We start from the raw sequence: 19,484 nt of genomic DNA, 5'->3' as shown, positions 1-19,484 counted from the left end.
GGTCCCCTCTGTCCCCTTCCTGGAGGGCTCTGCTGTCCCCTCTGTCCCTTTGTCACCCCCTCAAACCCATCTGCCACCCAGCACTTTCGCCCCCGTGTGCCCCCGACCCCCCACTGCCCCCCCCTTCCCGTCGCACCTCTTGGAGCTCCATGCTCACTGGGGACACCTTGGGGACGCTCCGCTGGCGAAGGAGCCCCGGGACCAGCTCCGGTCCCGGCCCAGAACAGGCCCCGGGATCGGCGACGGGAAAAGGCGGAGCCGCCCAGGGAGTGGCCGGAAAGGGGCCGGGCGATGTGGCGTCACCGTCGCCCTTTCCAGTACCGTCCCTGTCCATGAAAAGCGCCTGGATTTGGGCGCTTTGGTTGAATCCCAGAGGATTTAGGCTCAGCAGAAGGGGATTTAGGCGCCATCTTCAGGGGATTAAGTCTCCATCCCGCCATTTCCAGGCGGACTAATTCCGTTCTTCCCGGCTGGATTTATGAGGGAATGCGGAGGGCTCTGAGGAGCCCACAGAGTTGCCCTCAACCAAGATGGCCGCGCTGCTTCTCACACGAGACCTCTGGCGAGAAGCGCCAAATGCGGTGCAGACCAATCAGAAGCCGCATCTGGCAGAAGTACTGGCGGAAGTTCCCCCAGCGGCGGCATCGACGGCCGCTTCTGGTAGAAACGCGGTGCATTGTGGGCATTGTGGTCCCGGTGGAGCCCACCGGCGGCGGAGCGGGGCTGAAGCCGCGGGGCGGGGCGGGAATTTGGGGGCGCCGAGGGAGCCCCGGGACCCCCCCCCGGCAGCGCGGATGGGCGACAGCGACCGCGGTCAGCACCGGGAGCGGGGGGGGCGGTTAGGAGGGGTTGGGGGATTATGAAGCGATTGGGAGGGGTCCTGAGGGGGTCTGGGGAGTCTTGAGGGAGAATTGGGGGTCCTGAGGGGACTGGGGGGATCTGAGGGACAATTGGGAGGTCGTGAGGGAGAACTGGGGCTCCTGAGAGAATTTGATGGGTCCTGAGGGACAACGTGGAGTCCTGAAGGGGTTTGGGAGGTTGTGAGGGGATGTGAGGGGGTTTGGGGGCTCTTGAGGTTGAACTGGGGGATCATGAAGGGGTTTGGGGTGAATTTTTTGGGGGGTCCTGAGGGAGAACTGCGGGTCCTGAGGGGATTTGGAGCGTTGTGAGGGGATGTGAGGCAGCTGAGGGGATGTGAGGGGCTTTGGAGGGTCCTGAGGGAGAACCGGGCGCTCGTGAAGGTTTTTGGGGAGCTTTTGGGGGGTCTCTATGGGGAATTGGGGTTGTGAGAGGATTTGAGGGGGGTTTTGGGGATTTCTGAGGGGATATTATGGGGTCCTGAGGAGATCTGGGGGAGTCCTGCAGTTATTTGCGGGGAGATTTTGAGGGGTCCTCAGGGGATTTTACGAGATCCTGAGGGGATCTGTGGGATCCTGACTGGATTTGGGGCAATTTTGAGGGGATTCGGTGTCATTTTGGGTTTCCTGTCCAGATTTTGTGGTGATTTGGGGGATTTTGGGAACCCTGACTGGCTTCTGGGATATTTTTGGATAATTCTGTTGTCCCTGACTGGAGTTTTGTGGCATTTTGGGGCTTTTTTTAGGGTATTTTGGGGTAATTTCATGGTCCTGGCCGGAGTTTGGGGTGTTTGGGGTAATTTTGGGGTAATTTCACGGTCCCTGACTGGAGTTTGGGGATTTGGAGTGATTTTGGGGTCCCTGACCAGTTTTTGGGGGATTTGGGGTGATTTTGGGGTCCCTGCTGTTGCGGGGTGTTGCAGCTGGGCTCATGGTCCCCAGGGAGGGCGCAGCTGCCAGCGCCGGGCAGGGGAGCAAACGAGAAGGGTCCTGGTTCCAGAAAGCTCCAGAATCCATTCCTGACCCCCGGGCAGGAGGGGCAGGATGGGGATGAAGGACCAGGCAAAGGCAGGGCAGGGGGTTTTTATAGGGGATCCCTGAAGGGAGTTGGGGTTTGTGGCGAGGGAGGAGTTCTCAGCAACACAAGGAGGGTGAGACCAAATTCCTGTCCCTTAGGAACAGAGGCACTCCACAACTCCCCAGTTTTTAAACTGATCAATGCATGGTGAATAACTTAAAATAAGTTGTTTCTGGAGAACATGACTTTGTCATGGTTTGATGCTGGCATAATGACAGTGCCCCCATGAAAATATATTCTCCCCAGTGTCTACTGTGAGATGGGACCAGAAATACAGCAAAGAGGCTCCAGCTTAGAAATGAATTTTAAAAAAGGAATTATTAACCTACAACTGTATGTAAAAAGGAACATGCATAGAACTCAGAATGGAAACCTTCCAAAACATTCCTCCTCCTCCTAACAATTTCCACCACAGCACAATGAGATAAAACCTTAGATTCTCAATCCAGTTACCACCTCTCAGATAATCAATTCTCAGTTCATCAAGGAGAGAGGAGTCCCTCTTGTGCCACAGGCTTTCCCAAGAAACAGAGTTGAGACCTCTTGTGTTTCCATGTCACACATGGCACAGCCTGGAAATCATTTCCCATGGTGACATCTTCCTTCCATGCCCAGTGCTCTCACCACTGCACACGCACCAGAGCTGCTTCTGGGGTTCCTCTTTTAAGGATGCTTTGCCCAGTTCCAAAAATGAACACAGTCTCTCACTTTTGGGACACCTGTCCCTCCCAAATTCACTGCCCGGGGCCGAGGGGTCTCAAGAACAAAGATCTTCTTCCTCACTGAAGGCAGAGGGCACCACCACCCTCCTCATCCGTCTCTGTTCATGCCGCTCCTTCACATCACATCCCTGCACTCTCTTGGCTCCGAGCCATTGCCTGTCCCCTAAATGCAGTCTCTGTGCCACAGGAAAAATGGTTCTGTCCGTGGCTATACAAGAAAAGTCCAGCCAAAGGCCACTCCATCATCTCCCGCCTAGGATTCTTCTCAACTTCTCTTGTGGACCATCTCCTCTTATCTCATTCCTATCTCTCTTCTCATTCAGCTCCAGGAGGATCAGCATTTGTAAGGTTTCCATCATCCAAGAAAAGGGTTAAAATCTCGGGCTCTGCCTGCCCAGAACTCCCACGCTGGCCCTGCCGGGCACCTTCTCTCTGCACCCCTTCTCCTTCTCGGCTGTGCTGCCAGCACAAGATGGCAAATTTCGAGGTGGCACAGACACAGACACCGGCTCTATCTCTCTCTGTGGCCGCTGCCCGATGCCTCTCAGAGCTCCTCCACCCTTCCATCCTGCAGGGGCCTTCACCTCCCTTCTCTGTCCAAGGCCCGGCTCCCCTCACCCGGCCGCATGGCTTCCCCTCCCGCACCCAGCCCGCAGCCGGGCAGGGCAGCTCTGAACCTTTCACCCACGGAACCAAGAGAGCTTCCCCTGGGAGTTCTCTGCTTTTAACCCCCTGTGTGCTCAGAGGTGAATCCATGTCCTCAGGGGCCACACCAGGTGCCATTATTCAAATCTGAACACTGGTTTGATCACAACATCCCAAAAATCTCACTTCCTTTTCAATCCAGGACAGCGGGACAAAGGGATCCGAGCAGAAAATCCTGAACGAGCTCAGTAACCCAAACAATGGGGTTAAATGTGAAATGAGCGGCTTTGATTGTCCACCACAGCCCGCTCCTCTCTATCCCGCATCCAGCTGCCCACCGCCCCAAGGTTCCCCCTCGCCAAAAAACCCCCAGCCCGGGGCTGCAGGGGCCCGGAAAGGCCTGAGCCAATGGGAGCGCAGGCAGGCGGCATCTTAGCCAATGAGAGCTCGGGGCGTTGGATTGCCTCATCGGTTGCCGGGCAGAGCCCGTGGCCCGTCTCTCCCCTGAAGCGGCGGCAGCCAATGAGAGCGCGCGGCGCTGCCGAGCCCGCCCTGCTCCGGACTGGCGCTCCCAGCGCAGCGCGGCTGCTTTGGGGCTGCTGCTCCCTGCCCGGCCCCGGCCATGGGGCGAGGGGCGGCAGCTGGGGCCCTGCTGGTGGCACTGGTGGTGCTGGGAGCCCCTCCGGCTGCGGGTGCGGAGCTCTCGGGTGAGGGGGGGGCGGGAGACGCTGGGAGAGGGGGGGAGAAGGGGGAAAAGGGGGCGAAGGGGGGAACCCGTAATGGAAGGGCAGGAGGAGGGGACCCCCTAAGGGAGAGCGAGAGGGATTGAGGGGTGGGGGGAGGAGAGGGAGCGGTGGGAGAGGGTGGGGAAGGGGCAAAAGCGGAGGTGGGACACCATATCTGAGCGGGAGGGGGCTGGGGATTGGGGAATTTGTGGGAAAATGGGGAAATGGGACCCCAAAAGTGATTTGGGGGGCGGCCGGAGGTGAGAGGGGAGACGATGTGGAAGGGGAAATGGGGGAAGGGCGGCAAAGAGGAAGCAGCAGCGCGGGCAGGAGGGTCCCATGGCAGCCGTGGGGCACAGGGGGTGCGGAGTGGGGATCCGGGGTGGGCCCGGAGCTCTGGGGATGCTGGGAGAGGGTGGTGGGTTGGCACCCCCTGTCCTGTGTCCTGCACACTCACGGATGTTCCAGAGGATGACAAAGTCCGAGTGTTACTTCAGTAACGACACGGAGAAGGTGAAGTACGTCCAGAGATCCATCTACAATCGCGATCAGTTCATAAAGTTCAACAGCGACGTGGGGCACTTTGTGGGGTTCACCCGCTATGGGGAGAAGTTGGCCAAGCGCTGGAACAGCAACGCGGTATTCATGGAGGACAGACGGACTGCGGTTGACTGGTTCTGCCGGTGCTGGTACAAGAACTTTACCCGGTTCATCACGGAGAGCCGAGGTGAGCACGAGGGAGAGCGCGTCCCCTCGGGGCCTGCCCTGCCAGTGACCCTGGAGCCCCTCAAAATCTCCCTGGGCATCGGCCCAGAGCCCTCAGCCCTCCTTGTGCCGACCCCCGGGGTTTCCAGATCCTCCCAGTCCCTCCCGGTGCCCCCCCGCGCGTCCATTTCAGCGACCCGTAAAGTTGACACTTCTCAACCAATGAAATGGCATCGTGTTCATGACTCATCTGTTGCTAGGCAGACCCGCAGCAAAGAGTGCCTCGCGCCGGACTCGCCCTCCCAGTGCCGCGCACTTCATTCCCAGTTCCTCCCTGTGCCACCAAGATCCCTCCCAGTGCCATTCCAGTCCCTCCAAGACCATGCCCAGTTCCTCCCCAGTCTCTCCCAGTCCATTCCCAGTCTCTTCCCAGTTCATTCAAAGTTCACTCTTAGACCTCCTCCCTCTCTCCCAGTTCCCCCATTCCTTCCCATCTGTCACCCAACTCCTTCCCAGTCTCTCCCACTCCCTCCGAGCACATTCCCAATCCATCCGAGCCCATCCCCAGTCCCTCCCACCACGTTCCCCAATCCATTCCCTGTCATTCCGTGTCCATTTCAGTCCATTCCCAGCCCTCCCTTCTCTCTCCCAGTGTCCCCCAGCTGATCCCAGTGTGTCCCCGCTCTCTCTCCCTGTCTCTCCCAGTGCCCCCCAGCGTGTCCATCTCGCTGGTGCCCCCCTCGAGCTCCCAGCCCGGCCCCGGCCGCCTGCTCTGCTCCGTGATGGATTTCTACCCTGCTGCCATCCAGGTGAGGTGGTTCCAGGGCCAGCAGGAGCTCTCGGAGCACGTGGTGGCCACCGACGTGGTCCCCAACGGGGACTGGACCTACCAGCTGCTGGTGCTGCTGGAAACCTCCCCCCCGGCGCGGGCTCAGCTACAGCTGCCAGGTGGAGCACGTCAGCCTGGAGCAGCCCCTGAGGTGGCACTGGGGTACGGGGGAGCCCCTGGGGGCGCTGGCAGAGCCACTGGGAGGGAGCTGGAGAGAGCCGGGCTGGGACTGGGAGAGGGGCTGGGGCCTAGGCAAGGGCGGGGAAGGGGTTTGGGGGATTCTGGGGAGGGTGGGATGGGGTTGGGGAGGCTCTGGGTGTGACTGGGAGGGAGTTTGTGGGCGCTGGGTGCAAAGGGCAGGGGGTTTGGAGTATGCTGGATGCGAGTGGGAGGGACGGAAATCAGCCTGGAGGGAGCGCCTTGGTGTGTCGCTGAGAGGTTTTGGGGGGGCTGAGCCCTGCGGACCCCCCAGAGATGCCGCCGGACGCCGCCCGCATCAAGATATTGATGGGGATTGGGGGCTTCGTCTTGGGCTTCGTCTTCCTGGCGCTGGGGCTCGGCTTCTCCCTGCGCAAGAAGGTCAGGGCGGGTGCCGGGGGTGGCGTCCCCCCCGTAGCGGAGCGTGTGCGCTCTCGCCGGGGCCCCCAGCCCGGTGTCACCCCCTTTTCTCTGCCCACAGAGCTCCTGAGCCGGCGGCGGCCGCAGCCCCTCCCCGTGCGCTCGGGCCCGGCCGGGACCCCCCGCTCCGTCCCCGCTCCGCTGATTTTGTTGGAGTCCCGTGTGCCCCCCCAGCCCCGCTGGCGCTCTGCCCCCGCCCAGTGCCTGCTCCCAGTGCTCCCAGTAAAGCTTCCCAGTTGGGCCCGGGGCCGTTTATTGGGGGTGATGGGGAGGGTTTTGGGGGGCGGGCGATGGGACGGATTTGAGCAAAGGGAGGGGGACAAAGGGTGGGGGCTGGGCCCGGGGGTAGCGGGAGGAGGAAGAGGACGAAGGAGAATGACGATGGAGGGAGGGACGTGAGAGAGAGATGAGGGGAAGGAGGGGGGAGGAGGAGCGGGAGGAGCGATTGAACCGGGAGGGAGAGGCGGGTGGAAGAGAAGGGGGAGATGAGGAGAGGAGCAGAAACAGGAAAAGTAGCGGGGATCCCCCGGCCTACATCGAGGTGTCCCCAGGGGGGCCGGGAAGATGTGGAACCCGCAGCCAGGAGTGTTCCCAACACGGGGAGCTGTGACCCTGGAGGTCACTCGGGATTATCCAGCGCGGATCGTCCAACGGGAGGTGGAACTGGAGCGGGGCACGGAGCTGGTCCCGACCCGGGGCACTGCGGGATCCGCGGGCAGCAACACATGCTCCTACTGCTCCATCCCTCCTCCTGCTCTCCGGCTCTGCCCTCACGCAGCCCGGGGGGCCCTGAGAGCGCGGGGCGGGGCTGTGCCGTGTGCAGAGCCCGCCCCTGGCGGCGATTGGGCGATGGTGCCGTCAGTCGTGGTTGGGGCGCGCTGATTGGTGGGAGCGGGGCGGGGCAGGGCCCCGGGGGCGGGCTGAGGGCGGCGGTTGCTGGAAGCGCCGCCATTGTCCGAGCCTGTGTGCGGTCCCGGGAGCGGCGGCGGCGGTCGGAGCGCGGTGAGGCGGCGGCGGAGCTCGGAGGCGGCCGCAGCGCAGGTGGGAACCGCGCTGGGTTGTGCGGGGGCTCGGGGCTGTCTGCGGGCCTCGGGGGCGGCAGGGGGCTCGGGCGGGTTCGTTGTGCCGTGTCCGGCCCGTGTTGCCGCTGGCGTGAGGGCGCTGCGGGAGCGGCTGCCCGCGGTCTCCTTGCGGCCGCTGCCTCGGCAGGAGCCGCTGCCGGAGCAGCGCTGGCTCGGCCCGGTTGCTGTGGCTGGGACAGAGGGGGCTGCCCCGTGCCCGGGGATGTGCGGGGAAATTCGCGTGGCCGGAGGTTTCTGTGCGCAGAGGAGACAGAGGAGTCCTGTAAAAGTGACTTTATTGCTGGGCAGAGGGAGAGGCCGTGGGGCATTTGCCTTGCGCTCTCTTCCATTGTTGTAGTTCGCAGACTCCTTTTTATTCTCATTTTCCCGGCCTCATCTCCCTCTCCCTTTGCCCACTGCCTGAGGTGCTTGGAAGGTTCAGACTTTCCGATCGGCCAACGGCATGTCCTCGTTAATGTGCACCCCCACTTTTGTATAACAGCCGATATTCATGGCTCTGTTAAATCCTTGTTCTTCTGGAAGTTCAGGAATTTAGCGGGACTTTGTGTGAGCAGCAGTCCATTTTAATTAGTAACATTTATTGCAGCTGGTGGTTTCGCCCAGTTACTTCCTTATCTACAAATCCCTGGTGCCTCGCTCACCTACTGAATGAGCTGCACTCTCAAGCTGTGGAGCATGGTAAAAAGATGAGAGTTGCTGTAGCACATCCGAGGAGAAACAGCATTCGTTTAACCCATGGTCTGCCAGGGAGCCACAAAACCGTGTCCCATTCCCATCATTTCCATGTATGGACCAATACATGAGATGCTTTTTTGTTTCTGGTGTTGTTTTTTTTTTTTTCACCACTTTTCCTTTGTCATCTCTTTGCCAACAGCAGTATGAGCCATTTAATTTTCCACAAACTCCTCCTTTTTCTGCTAACAGATGATCTGATCCCATCCTATGGTAAACTGTTCTGTTCCTCATTTCAGTGGATTGGTCGGCAGGAAGGTCAGGAGCTGGAGCTGTCTGGTTGGTTATTATAGCGAGGGCAGCTTGTAATCTAGTGATGCAATTGAAATGAGAAATGGGTTCTGTGGCTCCTGATATGAATTGGTTCGGGTTCCCAGGGCCTGGTCGATGGTCTTGTAGGATTTGTTTTCCTGGCCGGTCACCTTTTCCCCCTTTTTGGCTGCTCTCTCCAGCCAGGGCTGCATCAATTGACTGCTTTTCTCTAAATAAATAATCAAATCCTTGGATTCCCAACTGATTTCCCTGAATTTTTGGTAGCAAAAAACCCCCACTGCTCTAATATACCCTATATAACACAGACAGTGCCAGCACGTTGGAGTGGGCAGAGGGATGATTCCCCCCAATTATTTATAGTGAAGTTTTCCCAACATTCTCCATGTGCTGTTTCCCTTTGCAGCTTCACCCGTTTGTGTTGCAGGGTCAGATATCCTCCCCCTGGGCTCTGCCTTGAGCTGTGCAAATTCCATCAGTGCCAGCAGGCAGAGCTTGGGGTGAGGGGCAGAGGGAATCAGCCCAATTCCTGCCCCAGGCAAGAGACCCAGGTGCATTTTGCCCAGCAGTGTTAATTTCCATTTTTAAAGCTCCTCTGCAGGCTGCCTGGAATGAAGCTTCACTTCCTGCTGCTGGGCAATGTTGATGTTTTGTTGCTGGTCGTTATCTCTGTGGGTGTCTTTTGAGCTGTTCCCAGTCTGTTGAGATGTTAAACTCATCTCTATTGAGTGGTGTAACATCCCTTAAATAGAACCTTAAAAATTCATTTCCCCAAGGCACAGACAAACCAAGCCTGAGCAGAGGAATAAGATTTAAAAGAACCGAAACATGGTATATTTTGCAGCAGTGCAATGGCAGGCAGGCCAGAGTGTGGGTGTGAGTGAGCCCTAGAGTGGAATTGTGCCCTGGTGTTCCCCAGCAGCTGTGGCAGTGCAGGCCCAGGCAGCGCTGAAGCTGCAGCAGTGGCAGCAAGGCTTGGCCCCAGTGGCTGGAGATGGCAGAGGAGGGTGGGCAGGATTGCAGAGGATTCCAGGCGAGGATCTGTGGGCAGGCGCAGGGGCTTGGCCCGCTGTGGAGCCCTGGCTGCTGCTGCGTTGCCTTCAGGGCAGGCTCAGGGGCGGCCTCCCATCCTCCTGCTGCAGGCGGGAAGTGCAAATCTCCGGGGCTTCAGAGCCCTTGAGGCCAGGCTGAGGGGTCCCCCCGTGTTGAGCTGTGCTGGCGGCTGTTTCTGGCCTCAGGGACACTTGGCATGGGCCCCTTGGCCACCAGTGGTGCTGATTTGCACTCCTTAGGCAGGAGCCGATGTCCTGGCTGGGTGTTGGCAGCAGCAGAGTGCCAGGGCAGGCTGTGTGCCAGCCCAGCTTGCTGTGGGAGAATGTGCCTTGATATCTGCTGCAGTGGTTGCTGAAGCAGTGAGAATTGCTTTTGCCCCCCTGTTAGGTGCCATGGTGTCAGCAGAAGATATTGAAGCCTTCCTGCTCAGGGCATTTCAGTGCCAGGCTCTCACAAGCACCCACAGCTGCGCGGGTTGAGCTGAGCATGGGGCGGTGACCTGCGCTGTGTCTGATTGCCCTTCCTTAATAACAGCCTGTCTTGTAGCTCTTTTCCCTTCTGCTGCCCTTGCAGAGCCATCCACAAACACAGTTTCTCCCTCAGGCCAGGGAATGTCCCATCATCAGGGAATGTCCCATCATCAATGTGTCCCAGCCTGGGTCTGGAGCTCTGTCCCTTGAGTGCAGTCCTGGGTTCCTTGCCAGCCCCTCTCCAGGCTGTTCAAACAGGAGGCTGGGTTAAACCCTTGCCCTGTCCTCAGTTCTGCATCCTCCTGTGCCATTGAACAAGTTTCATACTGTAATAACCAAGCCCTGCTCATCCATTTAGAGGCTCTTTTGGTTGTCAGACCTTTAACTTGATGCCAGACTTGAACTGTAGGAGATCTTATATAGAGTTAAATATTTTAGCAAAAGAATTCCTTTGGCAAGACCCTGTTACGCATCCACCTATAATTCAAATAGTTTTAACCTGTCTGGAAGGCCCAGGCCAGACACCTTAGTTAATCTTTATTTTAACACTTGAAAATTCTGTGTTTCCTCCTTGTGTCCATCCATCCAGTTTGACTGGCAGGATAGGAGTGTTCTAGGGAGGCATCCTTGGCTCCAAAAGCCCTGCCTTTAAGAGGGACTCAATACCAGGCTGCGAGCCCTTCCTTCCGTCTCTTGGAACAGGGTATTTCTTGTCCTGGTTTCTTTAAAGTAATTTGTAGAGGCTCCATATCTAATTTTCCCTCTTTCCCTGGGGCTGCCCACATTTCTGGGTTCACTTCAGCATAGGCCGTGCCTGACATTTGGCACAGAGGTACAACAGAACTGGCCTTTGTATCACTTTTTATAATATTACTTTGAGTTACGAGTTTAGCGATCAAATGCCTTCCCAGTAAATCATGATAACAATTAGGAGCGGATAAAACTTCATGCGTTTCAGATCCATCTCCCACTTCTGCTAACAGTGGTTGAATAAAACCACACATCTTTCCCACTTATCCCCTGAATAATCAGAGACATTTTTGGCATTTCCCCCACTTAGGTCTAAGATTCAGAGTGGATTGAGAGGTCCCTGTGTCCATCAGGAAATGCCTCCTCTCAATGCAGACCCACCCTGAATGTTCTCAAGGGCTGCAGTGTGGAGGGTCCCTGGTGTGATGGGAGCTGTGCCAGCCCTGCCAATCCATGTCCATCAAGGGGTGGACTTGCTGGTGCTGAGGGTGCTGCTGTCTGTGCTTGCAGTGTCCTTGTGCCCTGCAGCTGGAGCCCTGGTTCCTTGCCAGGGGCTGTTTGGGTGGGCTCTCCCCTTCCGAGGAGGGCAATGCCTCTGCCAGGTGCTTGTGGCCGAGCCCGTGCCCTGGGTGCTGGGGTCCCCTTGGGCCCTGGGGTTGATCCTTCAGGGGCTGTAGGAACTGTGCCCTGGCCTTTGCATTCAGCTTGGCCTTTTGCTGCTCCCTTCTTGCATTCGCCTGCTGTGCCTTTGTGCCCAAGTGCTGCAGGGCCTTGTTGTGCCCCTCCTGCAGCCCCCTCAGTGCCTGTGGGTGCTTGTCTTGCTTTACAAGAGAGGTTTCTGCTCGGGAAGGCAGAAAAAGCCTCTCTTGGAATGGAGAATGCAAACCCCCTCCCTCTTAATTTTTAGAATAGTGAAATCAAGGGGCTCTCAGGCAAAGATATGGGAGCAGGAATACCAGTTCTTTACTAGTGTGTATAATAAAGCAAACAAACAGCAACAGCTGCGGCACTGACAGCAAACAGAGGCCGGAGCCAGTCCCGGCCTTTGGGCTGCGGCGCTTTCCCCTTGGGTGCAGTTCCGGGCACGGCCGGCAGGGGCGCTGGTGGCTCCCGCGGGGCGGGGCAGCGCATCCCTCCCATGGGAACCTCTCTGAAGGGAAATAGAGCAATCCCTTCATCCAACTCTTTCACTTTTTTACCTTCTATAGCCTTTCTCTCGTGTTTTGGGAAAGAATTTGGAGAAGGCTGCCTTTTAAATGGGCTCCTAGTGTTTCAATAAGGTGCTTCCTGTAGAGAGAGAGAGTTTCCCTGAGCAGCCGGAGCTGTGGTTACCAAGGGGACGTAACTCAGAGCAGGACGGGGTCAGGGGAGGATATCCCGCCGAGGCTCGGTGGGAGTGTGGGCAGGGTCTGCTGCCGGAATCGGCAGAGGGGGATCTTCCCGTGGAGCCCGAGGCGGAGCGTGGGCAGTCACCACATGGCTGATGGCGGCTGATCCGGCAGCTCCCGGCAGAGCAAAGGCAGGTGGGAGAGCCCGGCAGCAGCGGCGGTGCCCAGCGCAGGTGGCACAGGCAGGGCAGGCGGGGATGGGATGGCTGGGACCCCCCCTGGGTGCGGTGGGCGCGGTGAGCTCGGAGCAGGCGGCAGGACAGAGCAACCCCCATCTTGCCCAGCATGGGCGGCAGAGCGGCCGCGGGCCAGGCAGTGGGAGCAGGGCACACAAATTGAGCGACAGCGCCGGGGCAGGTGGAGCTGCCCTGGGCAGTGAGGCCGCACCTGGGATGGAAAGCGGGGCAGGCGGAGCTGAGGCGGGCAGCGAGCCGGGACCCGGGACAGGCGCCTGGGCCGCGAACGGAGGGGGCAAGAGCTGCAGAGGATCCCACTCTCTTTCTGATTTTTCCTCTTCTTCCCCTTCCTTTTATTTCCCCGTTTTCTTTTCTTGTTTTGTCTCGGTTATTTCTGATACTTTTAAGACTTTTATTCTCCTAAAATCTCCTGTCTAACGTATGGCATATTCTCTTTCTTCTAGATTAAATGGGGTTTTTTTACAAATAAACCCACAAGCTGAAAAATCTAAACTTCGGCTTGGATACTTTGAAATGGCCAACGAGCTAACTCAGGACCTCCTAATGTTGTTTTCCTCATCACCTTTTTATTTATCCTTTGGCAAATTACCGATACATCCTAAATCCAAAACTCCCAGTGCACCCATAGTTCCTTAAAAAATGATCACACAAAGCTTGAGTACCCCAGTGCATTTTCTGATGCATTTCTTCTGATATTTTCCTAGTAAGCACATTTTATTAGGTAATTGTCTTCCATCAAGAGGTTTCCATTTCCCTGATTTATCTTGTTCACTTCCTGTCTTGTTTAATTCTTTTTTCTCTGCTAACCTAAACTTTGGAATTTCCATTTTTTCCTCGTTTGGAGTTAATATTAACGTAACTCTTTCAGCTCCATTTTCTGCTGCATCCTTAGCTTTGTGATCTGCCAATTTATTTCCTCCTCTTTCTGGGGTCTTTCCCTTTTGGTGGTCCCTAATATGTACTATAGCTATCTCTTTTAGTTGATTGTAATGCCTCTAAAGTAAGTTCCTCATGTACTAATCCTTTTCTTCTTGAATTAAGTAATCTTTTTCCTTTCCAAATGTTTTAAAGCTATGTACTACTCCAAAGGCATACCTTGAATCAGTATATATAGTTCTTTTATTTTGTGTTAAATATTCTAGTGCTCTTTTTAAAGTATATAATTCACAAGTTTGAGCTTACTAGTTTAAGGTTAATTTCCCTTTTTCTGTAGTTTGCATGTTTTTCCCATCGACTACTACATACCCTGTATTTTCTCGTTTTGCAAGGAGGTGTATCTCTGTTATCTAACATAACTCCCAAAGGACTCGTTTTTTTCTTTTTTTTCCCTGTATCCTACTTACTGGTTTTCTGTCTCATTTTTCAAGATCTTATCTATTCATCTTCTGCCTCTGTTTTTCACATTCACTAACAACCTAAATACCACTTTTCTTTCAACTACACACACAAAAATAAAAAAGGTTTTCCTCACACTACTTTCAGTCCAATACACCTCCCTCCAAGGAGATATAGTGAAGCTTAAAATACAGAATATACATTACCTATACTTTCATTCATCTACATTCGCTCACTTTTATTTCTCACTCACTTCCACACATTCATTCCCGCCCTCAGGACACAGAGTGGATCCCTGTTGACAGAGAATCGCGGGTCCCTGTGGCCCCCCCTGGCCTTGGGGTGGCCTCTGGGTCTCAGTATCTCCGGGCCTCCTGGGAGGGCCCTGACTCTGCTGCCTCCGGTGCCGTTCCCCTGTGGGGCTGATTTGTGTGTCACTCACACTCTTTAGCCACGGCCCCCTCACACGCCCTGGGGACAATGGCCCGTTTGCAGGTCACCTGTACCTTATGCCACAGCCCCCACACGCCAGGAGAACAATGGCTTATTTGTGGGTCACACACTCCTCTTTCCGCAGCCCCCCTTCCCACCCGCCCGGGAAGCTGAGGCTGATTTTGTGTGTGACTCACTCTCACACACAACAAGGCAACAATAAGGTACCTTTTGTTATAAATGATGAAATCGAGAGCCAAACTTATAGGAAAATTTAGCAAAGTTTTTTTAATTTGTCTGTGAGACTGAAGTTCGGTTGTCAAAACCAGCACAGCCAAGGGTGAGCGTCGAGCCCGGGTTCGGTGCTGGGTGAACACGGATCTGACCTGCGAATGTCAGAGTCTCCCCTGTTCACAAATGCTGCCTGACGCAGCGAGTTCTTTTACAGTTTATTCTGCTCGAGGCAGAGATGACCGAATGTTCTTTGTGTCTCTTCCCATGCATAACCTTGGCTTTACCTGTGCAGAGGTGGACAAAGACTCAGTCCCGGTGTCTGATGTTGTCAGTAGACTCCGGGGAAGTCAGCATTCACATGCAGCAGGGTGGGGCTGTGGATCATTGTGGTAGCTGTAATGTCGAGGCGTTAATCGCTCTTGGGTGGACCTGGTGACCCGGGGAAGGCAGCGATTATCGCCCTGGAAGCTTCTGTTCTTTCATTAAAAACCCCGATGTTTATCTCAACCAAGTCCAGGAACTGGATGTATATGAATAACACACTGCTCCTGGCCGGGATGGTGAAAAGACATAATGTGGATTTTACTATATTTTATACATTAATAGCATGAATTATCTGTACCATATACTACACTTTCACATCACCTATTACAAGTTTAGGTGTTTCTGGCCAGTCCTGGTACTCTTGGATATCCCTCAACCCAGCTGCGCTGTCCAACCCCAGATGCTCTTGAGCATATCCTCAATCTAGCAGAATTTTGCTCAACCGTGAATGCTCTTAGAATGTTAATTCTTCAACGCAGCAGGTTTTAATTCTGGATGCTCTTGGGCTCTCTTATCCCTCAAACCAGCAGAAGTTTTAGGGTTCCCTTTTGTCCCATTTCCTAGTGGATTTGGCTCGGAAACTCCTCTGCTCCCTTCCTCCGAGGGGTCCAGCCCCTCTCTGAGACCCAGTCCCAGTTACCCCGGGGGATTCTCTCACTCCTCTTCTCACTCGCTGTGTCTCTTTACTGGCTGCTTCCCTTGAGGAAAGTTGGAAACGCAGCGTGGGAGACTCCAGCACTCACTTGGCAGGTCTGGGACAACCAGCCCTCCTCTCATTCACACACATTCATCCCCCTGTACCTGCCCCCCTGAGAAATACTTACCAATCCCTTTTTCTTCCCGGGTTCTTCGTGCACATTACTACTCTTAGGGGGCCAATTACCGTGGTTGTAGGGAGCCTTTTCCCTTCTCTTTGTTTTATTGTCTCCTTTTGTCCACCATAACCTGCGTCTGTCGGTCGCCCCAGGGGAGACAGAGCGAGGCTGCCAACGGGGCAGGGCGCGCCTTCCCCACTCTGACTCTCCTAAAGCACCGGCAGCGAGGTGTTAGTAACCATCCTCTGCTACCAAATTGTGAAAAACGCCAATCACTTGCTTTTAAAATTTTAAAAGTTTAATGGTAATAAAATGATTATAAAAATAGTAATAATATTAGAGTAATGACAATTGTGACAAATCCAATTAGGACAATATGAGACAACAAATACAAAGAGTTACGGACATCCGGGGACCTTTTTCTGGGAAGCATTTTTCTGGGAAGCACGAGCCCGAAAAAGGACACCTGTTAACACAGGATTAACCATTAAAAACAATAGCCTGTTGCATATTCATACACCTCATACATGATGCATAAATTCCATTCAAACACAGGATTCTGTCTGGTCAGTGTCAACTTCTTCGTCTGAAACCTAACAGCAGCTTCGAGGCACGAAGAAGTTATTTCTTCTGACAAGAGAGCACTAAATTCTTTTTCCCTGAAAGATTTAGGTGTCCTGTGACTGCTATCTCGCTGCAAGTCCTTTTTTTAAAAAAGTCTCTTACCAAGCATAGTTTCTATTTTAACATTTTTTAAATAACCTAAATCTATATTTAACCAACTATTTAAGAGAATTAATACAGCAGTACTTTCTAACATACGACATATAATATTCATTTTAATATTTGCGAAAACCCAATCACAAAACATGCATTTTTTAGAAGTATAATCCCACTTACTTCCAGTCTCTCCCAGTTTGGTCCAAGCTGCCACCAGCATGGTTCCAGTGACTTCCTCAATCAACTCAGTGAGTCCCAGTATGATGCCATTTGCTCCCAGTTGCTCCCAGTCAGGCCCAGTATGGGGGATGATGTGCAGGGAGTGCTCACTGTGACACTCTGTTCCTCCCAGTATTAGTCCAGTCAGTCCCAGTATGATCCAAATATGGGCCCAGTGTGCTCCCAGTCTCTGCCAGAATAAACCAGTTGTGCTCCACATGGTTCCAGTTGCTCTCTTTCACCCTCACTTTCCTTCTTGTCACTCCCAGTATCTCCCAGGGTACCCCAGTTCCCTCCACCATCTTTCCAGTTCCTTTCAGTATGATCCCATTTGCTCCCAAGCACTCCCAGTCAGCCTCAGAGTAGTGGCACTCACTGCCAGTCACCACCAGTATGATCCCAGTTCATCCCAGTACAAGCCCAGCAGTTTCCAGTCACCGCCAGCATGCACCCAGTCACTCCCTGTTCTTCCCAGTTGCTCCCACCATGATCCCAGTTACTCACAGCTGCTCCCAGTCATCCTTAGCATAATCCCAGTCACTCCCAGTATATCCCATTTGCCCCTAACATGGTCTCAGTTGCCTCCTGCAGGCTCCTGCTCACTCCCAGTATGATCCCAGTGTCCATCAGTGCGATCACAGTCTGCCCTGGCATGGCAGTATGATCCCAGTATGATGTCAGTACAAGCCCAGTGCACTCCCAGTCACTCCCAGTACGATCCCAGTATGATATCTGTAGAAGCCCAGTACAGTCCCAGTCACTCCCAGTACAATCCCAGTCCAGCCCAGTCCCTGGCAGTGCTGCCACTGCTGGGATCCCCCAGCCCTGTGTGCGTTCCCCCTGGCGGATGTGCCGAGAGGAGCCCCAAGGGCTGGCAGTGCCCAGGCAGGGTCCCCAGCAAGGCCCAGTTTGGATGTGCAGCCCCCAGTTTGCCCAGTTTGCCTCTCCTTTGGCCCGGGCCGGGTTCCCCCGCCCGCAGCGGCTGGAGCAGCCGAGAGCCCCGCGCTGCCCATCCCGACCTGTCCCGGCTCCATCCCCGCTCCTGCCGCGGCTGCGAGGGCTGCGGGAACGGGGCAGCGAGGGTGTGGCTGCTGCTGGGGGAGGAGGAGGAGGGAGGGAAGGGCAGGGATGAAGGGGAAGGAGGAGGTGGAGTTATGGGGAGGAGCAGGGGGAGGGGCAGGGAAGAGGAGGGATGGAAGAGGAGAAGGATGTGGAGATAAGACAGAGGACGAGGATGAGGGGGGGTGGAAGGGAAGGAGGAGGAAGAGGAGGGACAAAGGCAGATCAAGGCTGAGCTGAGGGAACCACACGGTTGATCCCTGCCTGAATTCGCAGCCCCCACCTGTGGGATCATCGCCCCCCCATTGCACCGGTGAGCGGGGAGGGGGAGCTGGGCCCAGATATACCAGGGGGTCCCTGGATGGGGTTTTTGGGGGGATGTTTGGAGAATGAAGAAGTCCAAGGCTGAGCGGAAAAGGCCCCTTGGATGGTCATCAGGGGGTGGCGGTGCCGTCCTCCTGCGGACGCCCTGGGGTGATCTCCTTGCCCTTGCCTGTGGCACGGAGGCAAATCCCATCCTGTCCTTGTCCTTCCTCCCCCAGAGCAGGAGCTGAGCATGGAGAGCAGGGAGGACAAATGCCCGCGGCAGAACCTGGTGGAAGAGGCCGTTTTGAGCGGCTCCACGGCGCAGGAAGCCAACGGGGAGGAAGAGCCCCGGAGATGCCGCACGAGGAGGGGCTGCAAACGCAGCCGGCGGGGATCTGAGGGGGAAAGAGTCAGCCTGGGCCGGGAAGGCGGCCGGAGACGGAGCCAGAGCTCGGAGCTGGTGCTCCATGAGCAGCTCCATGATGGGGAGAAGCCCCACACGTGCGTGGAGTGTGGGAAGAGCTTCAGGCGGAACTCTGACCTGAGCAGGCACCAGAGGATCCACACTGGAGAACGGCCCTACGAGTGTGGGGAGTGTGGGAAGAGCTTCAGAGAGAACTCCAGCCTGATCAGCCACCAGAGGATCCACACTGGGGAGAGGCCGTACAACTGTTCCGAGTGTGGGATGTGCTTCAGAGAGAGATCCAGCCTGATTGTGCACCAGAGGACCCACACTGGAGAGAGGCCTTACGAGTGTTCCAAGTGTGGGAAGAAGTTTCCAACCAGCTCCGTTCTCCTCCAGCACTATCGGATTCACAGAGAGGAGAGGCCCTTCCAATGCCCCAACTGTGGGAAGGGATTCAAGTACAACTCCGCCCTCATCAGACACAGGCACATCCACACAGGGGAGAGGCCCTACGAGTGTGATAAATGCAGGAAGAGGTTTAAGAGAAGCTCCCATCTCTTCCGGCACTATTGGATTCACACAGAGGAGAGGCCCTTCCGCTGTCCTGACTGCCGGAAGGGATTCAAACGCAACTGCCACCTGATCAGACACCGGCGCATCCACACTGGGGAGAGGCCCTACGAGTGTCCCCAGTGTGGGAAGAGCTTCTCCAGCAGCTCTGCCTTGACCCAACACCAACGGAGGCACCACTAAGGGAAGCCCTGCGAGTGCCCCGAGTGCGGGCAGAGCTTCGTGCGCTGCTCCAGCTCCATCCCCCACTGGAGGAGGCACTTTGGGCACAGCCCTGGTCACTCACATTCCCTGTGATCCATGGTGGGAACACACCTGGCTGCTTCTCCTTTTGGTTTGGCCTTAATTTTCCTCTGCTGCACCTTCATCCTTTAAAAACACCCAAAACTGGATTAAATGAGGGAAATTGATCAAATAGATAGATCTGAAGTTCCATAATTGCTCAGTTGTTTTAGAGGGAATTTAGGATTTGGGGACACGTTCTGTGTGGAGTGCTGCTGTTGCTAAGAGGCAGGAATTTGATCTCACCCTTCTTGTGTTGCTAAGAACTCCTCCCCTGACCCAAACCCCAACTCCACCCTTGGGATACCCTGTAAATATTCCACTGCCCTGCCTTTGCCCTGCCTTTGGGGGTTAAGAAATGGATTCCCAAAGGATCAGCCCTTTTCCCACTGGATTGCAAAGGATCAGCCTCATACTCCACTGGATTCCTAGAGGATCAAGCTTTTCCCACTGGATTCACAGAGGATCAGCCGTTTTCGCACTGGATTCCAAGAGGATCAACCTTTTTCACTGGACTCCTGGAGAATTCTGACCCTGTCACTGTTTTTTTTTTTTGTTTGTACTACTGCATTTGTATTTTTAATTTTTACAAATAAAAAACTGTTATTTCTACTCCCATATCTTTTCCTGAGAGCCCCTTAATTTCAAATTATTATTAATA

The 19,484-nt window shown here is 55.2% G+C and overlaps 4 protein-coding genes across 10 annotated transcripts in view; 2 read left to right on the top strand and 2 right to left on the bottom strand.

The window, feature by feature from the left end:
• The window catches only part of LOC113460832 (uncharacterized), a 15,143-nt gene extending 14,632 nt beyond the window's left edge, over positions 1–511 (bottom strand). For 2 of the 7 annotated variants that reach the window (XM_074529850.1, XM_074529853.1), the window contains exon 1: positions 137–510. In XM_074529850.1, coding sequence (XP_074385951.1) covers positions 137–334 — 198 coding nt within the window. In that variant the 5' untranslated portion in view covers positions 335–510. Of the gene's footprint in view, positions 1–136 lie in introns of all 7 variants that reach the window. The other 5 variants (XM_074529852.1, XM_074529854.1, XM_074529858.1 and 2 more) reach the window with 3 other exon arrangements.
• The window catches only part of LOC141725838 (uncharacterized), a 195,119-nt gene that overhangs the window by 116,671 nt on the left and 58,964 nt on the right, over positions 1–19,484 (bottom strand). The gene's annotated exons all lie outside the window — the stretch shown is intronic.
• On the top strand, positions 487–12,020 carry LOC141725756 (uncharacterized). The gene is made up of 7 exons (XM_074529789.1): positions 487–813; positions 4,496–4,754; positions 5,438–5,830; positions 6,034–6,150; positions 6,241–6,379; positions 6,958–7,220; positions 11,830–12,020. The coding sequence occupies exons 1-7, from the start codon at positions 487–489 to the stop codon at positions 12,018–12,020; spliced, it is 1,689 nt and encodes a 562-aa protein (XP_074385890.1).
• On the top strand, positions 6,992–19,484 carry LOC141725868 (uncharacterized). The gene is made up of 2 exons (XM_074530029.1): positions 6,992–7,220; positions 17,802–19,484. The coding sequence occupies exon 2, from the start codon at positions 17,816–17,818 to the stop codon at positions 18,722–18,724; it is 909 nt and encodes a 302-aa protein (XP_074386130.1). The 5' UTR covers positions 6,992–7,220; positions 17,802–17,815; the 3' UTR covers positions 18,725–19,484.

Source organism: Zonotrichia albicollis, chromosome 31, assembly GCF_047830755.1.
Source record: "Zonotrichia albicollis isolate bZonAlb1 chromosome 31, bZonAlb1.hap1, whole genome shotgun sequence".
NCBI lineage: Eukaryota > Metazoa > Chordata > Aves > Passeriformes > Passerellidae > Zonotrichia > Zonotrichia albicollis.
The sequence above is the reverse complement of the archived record's forward strand: the minus strand, read 5'-3'. Positions and strand labels throughout refer to the sequence as shown.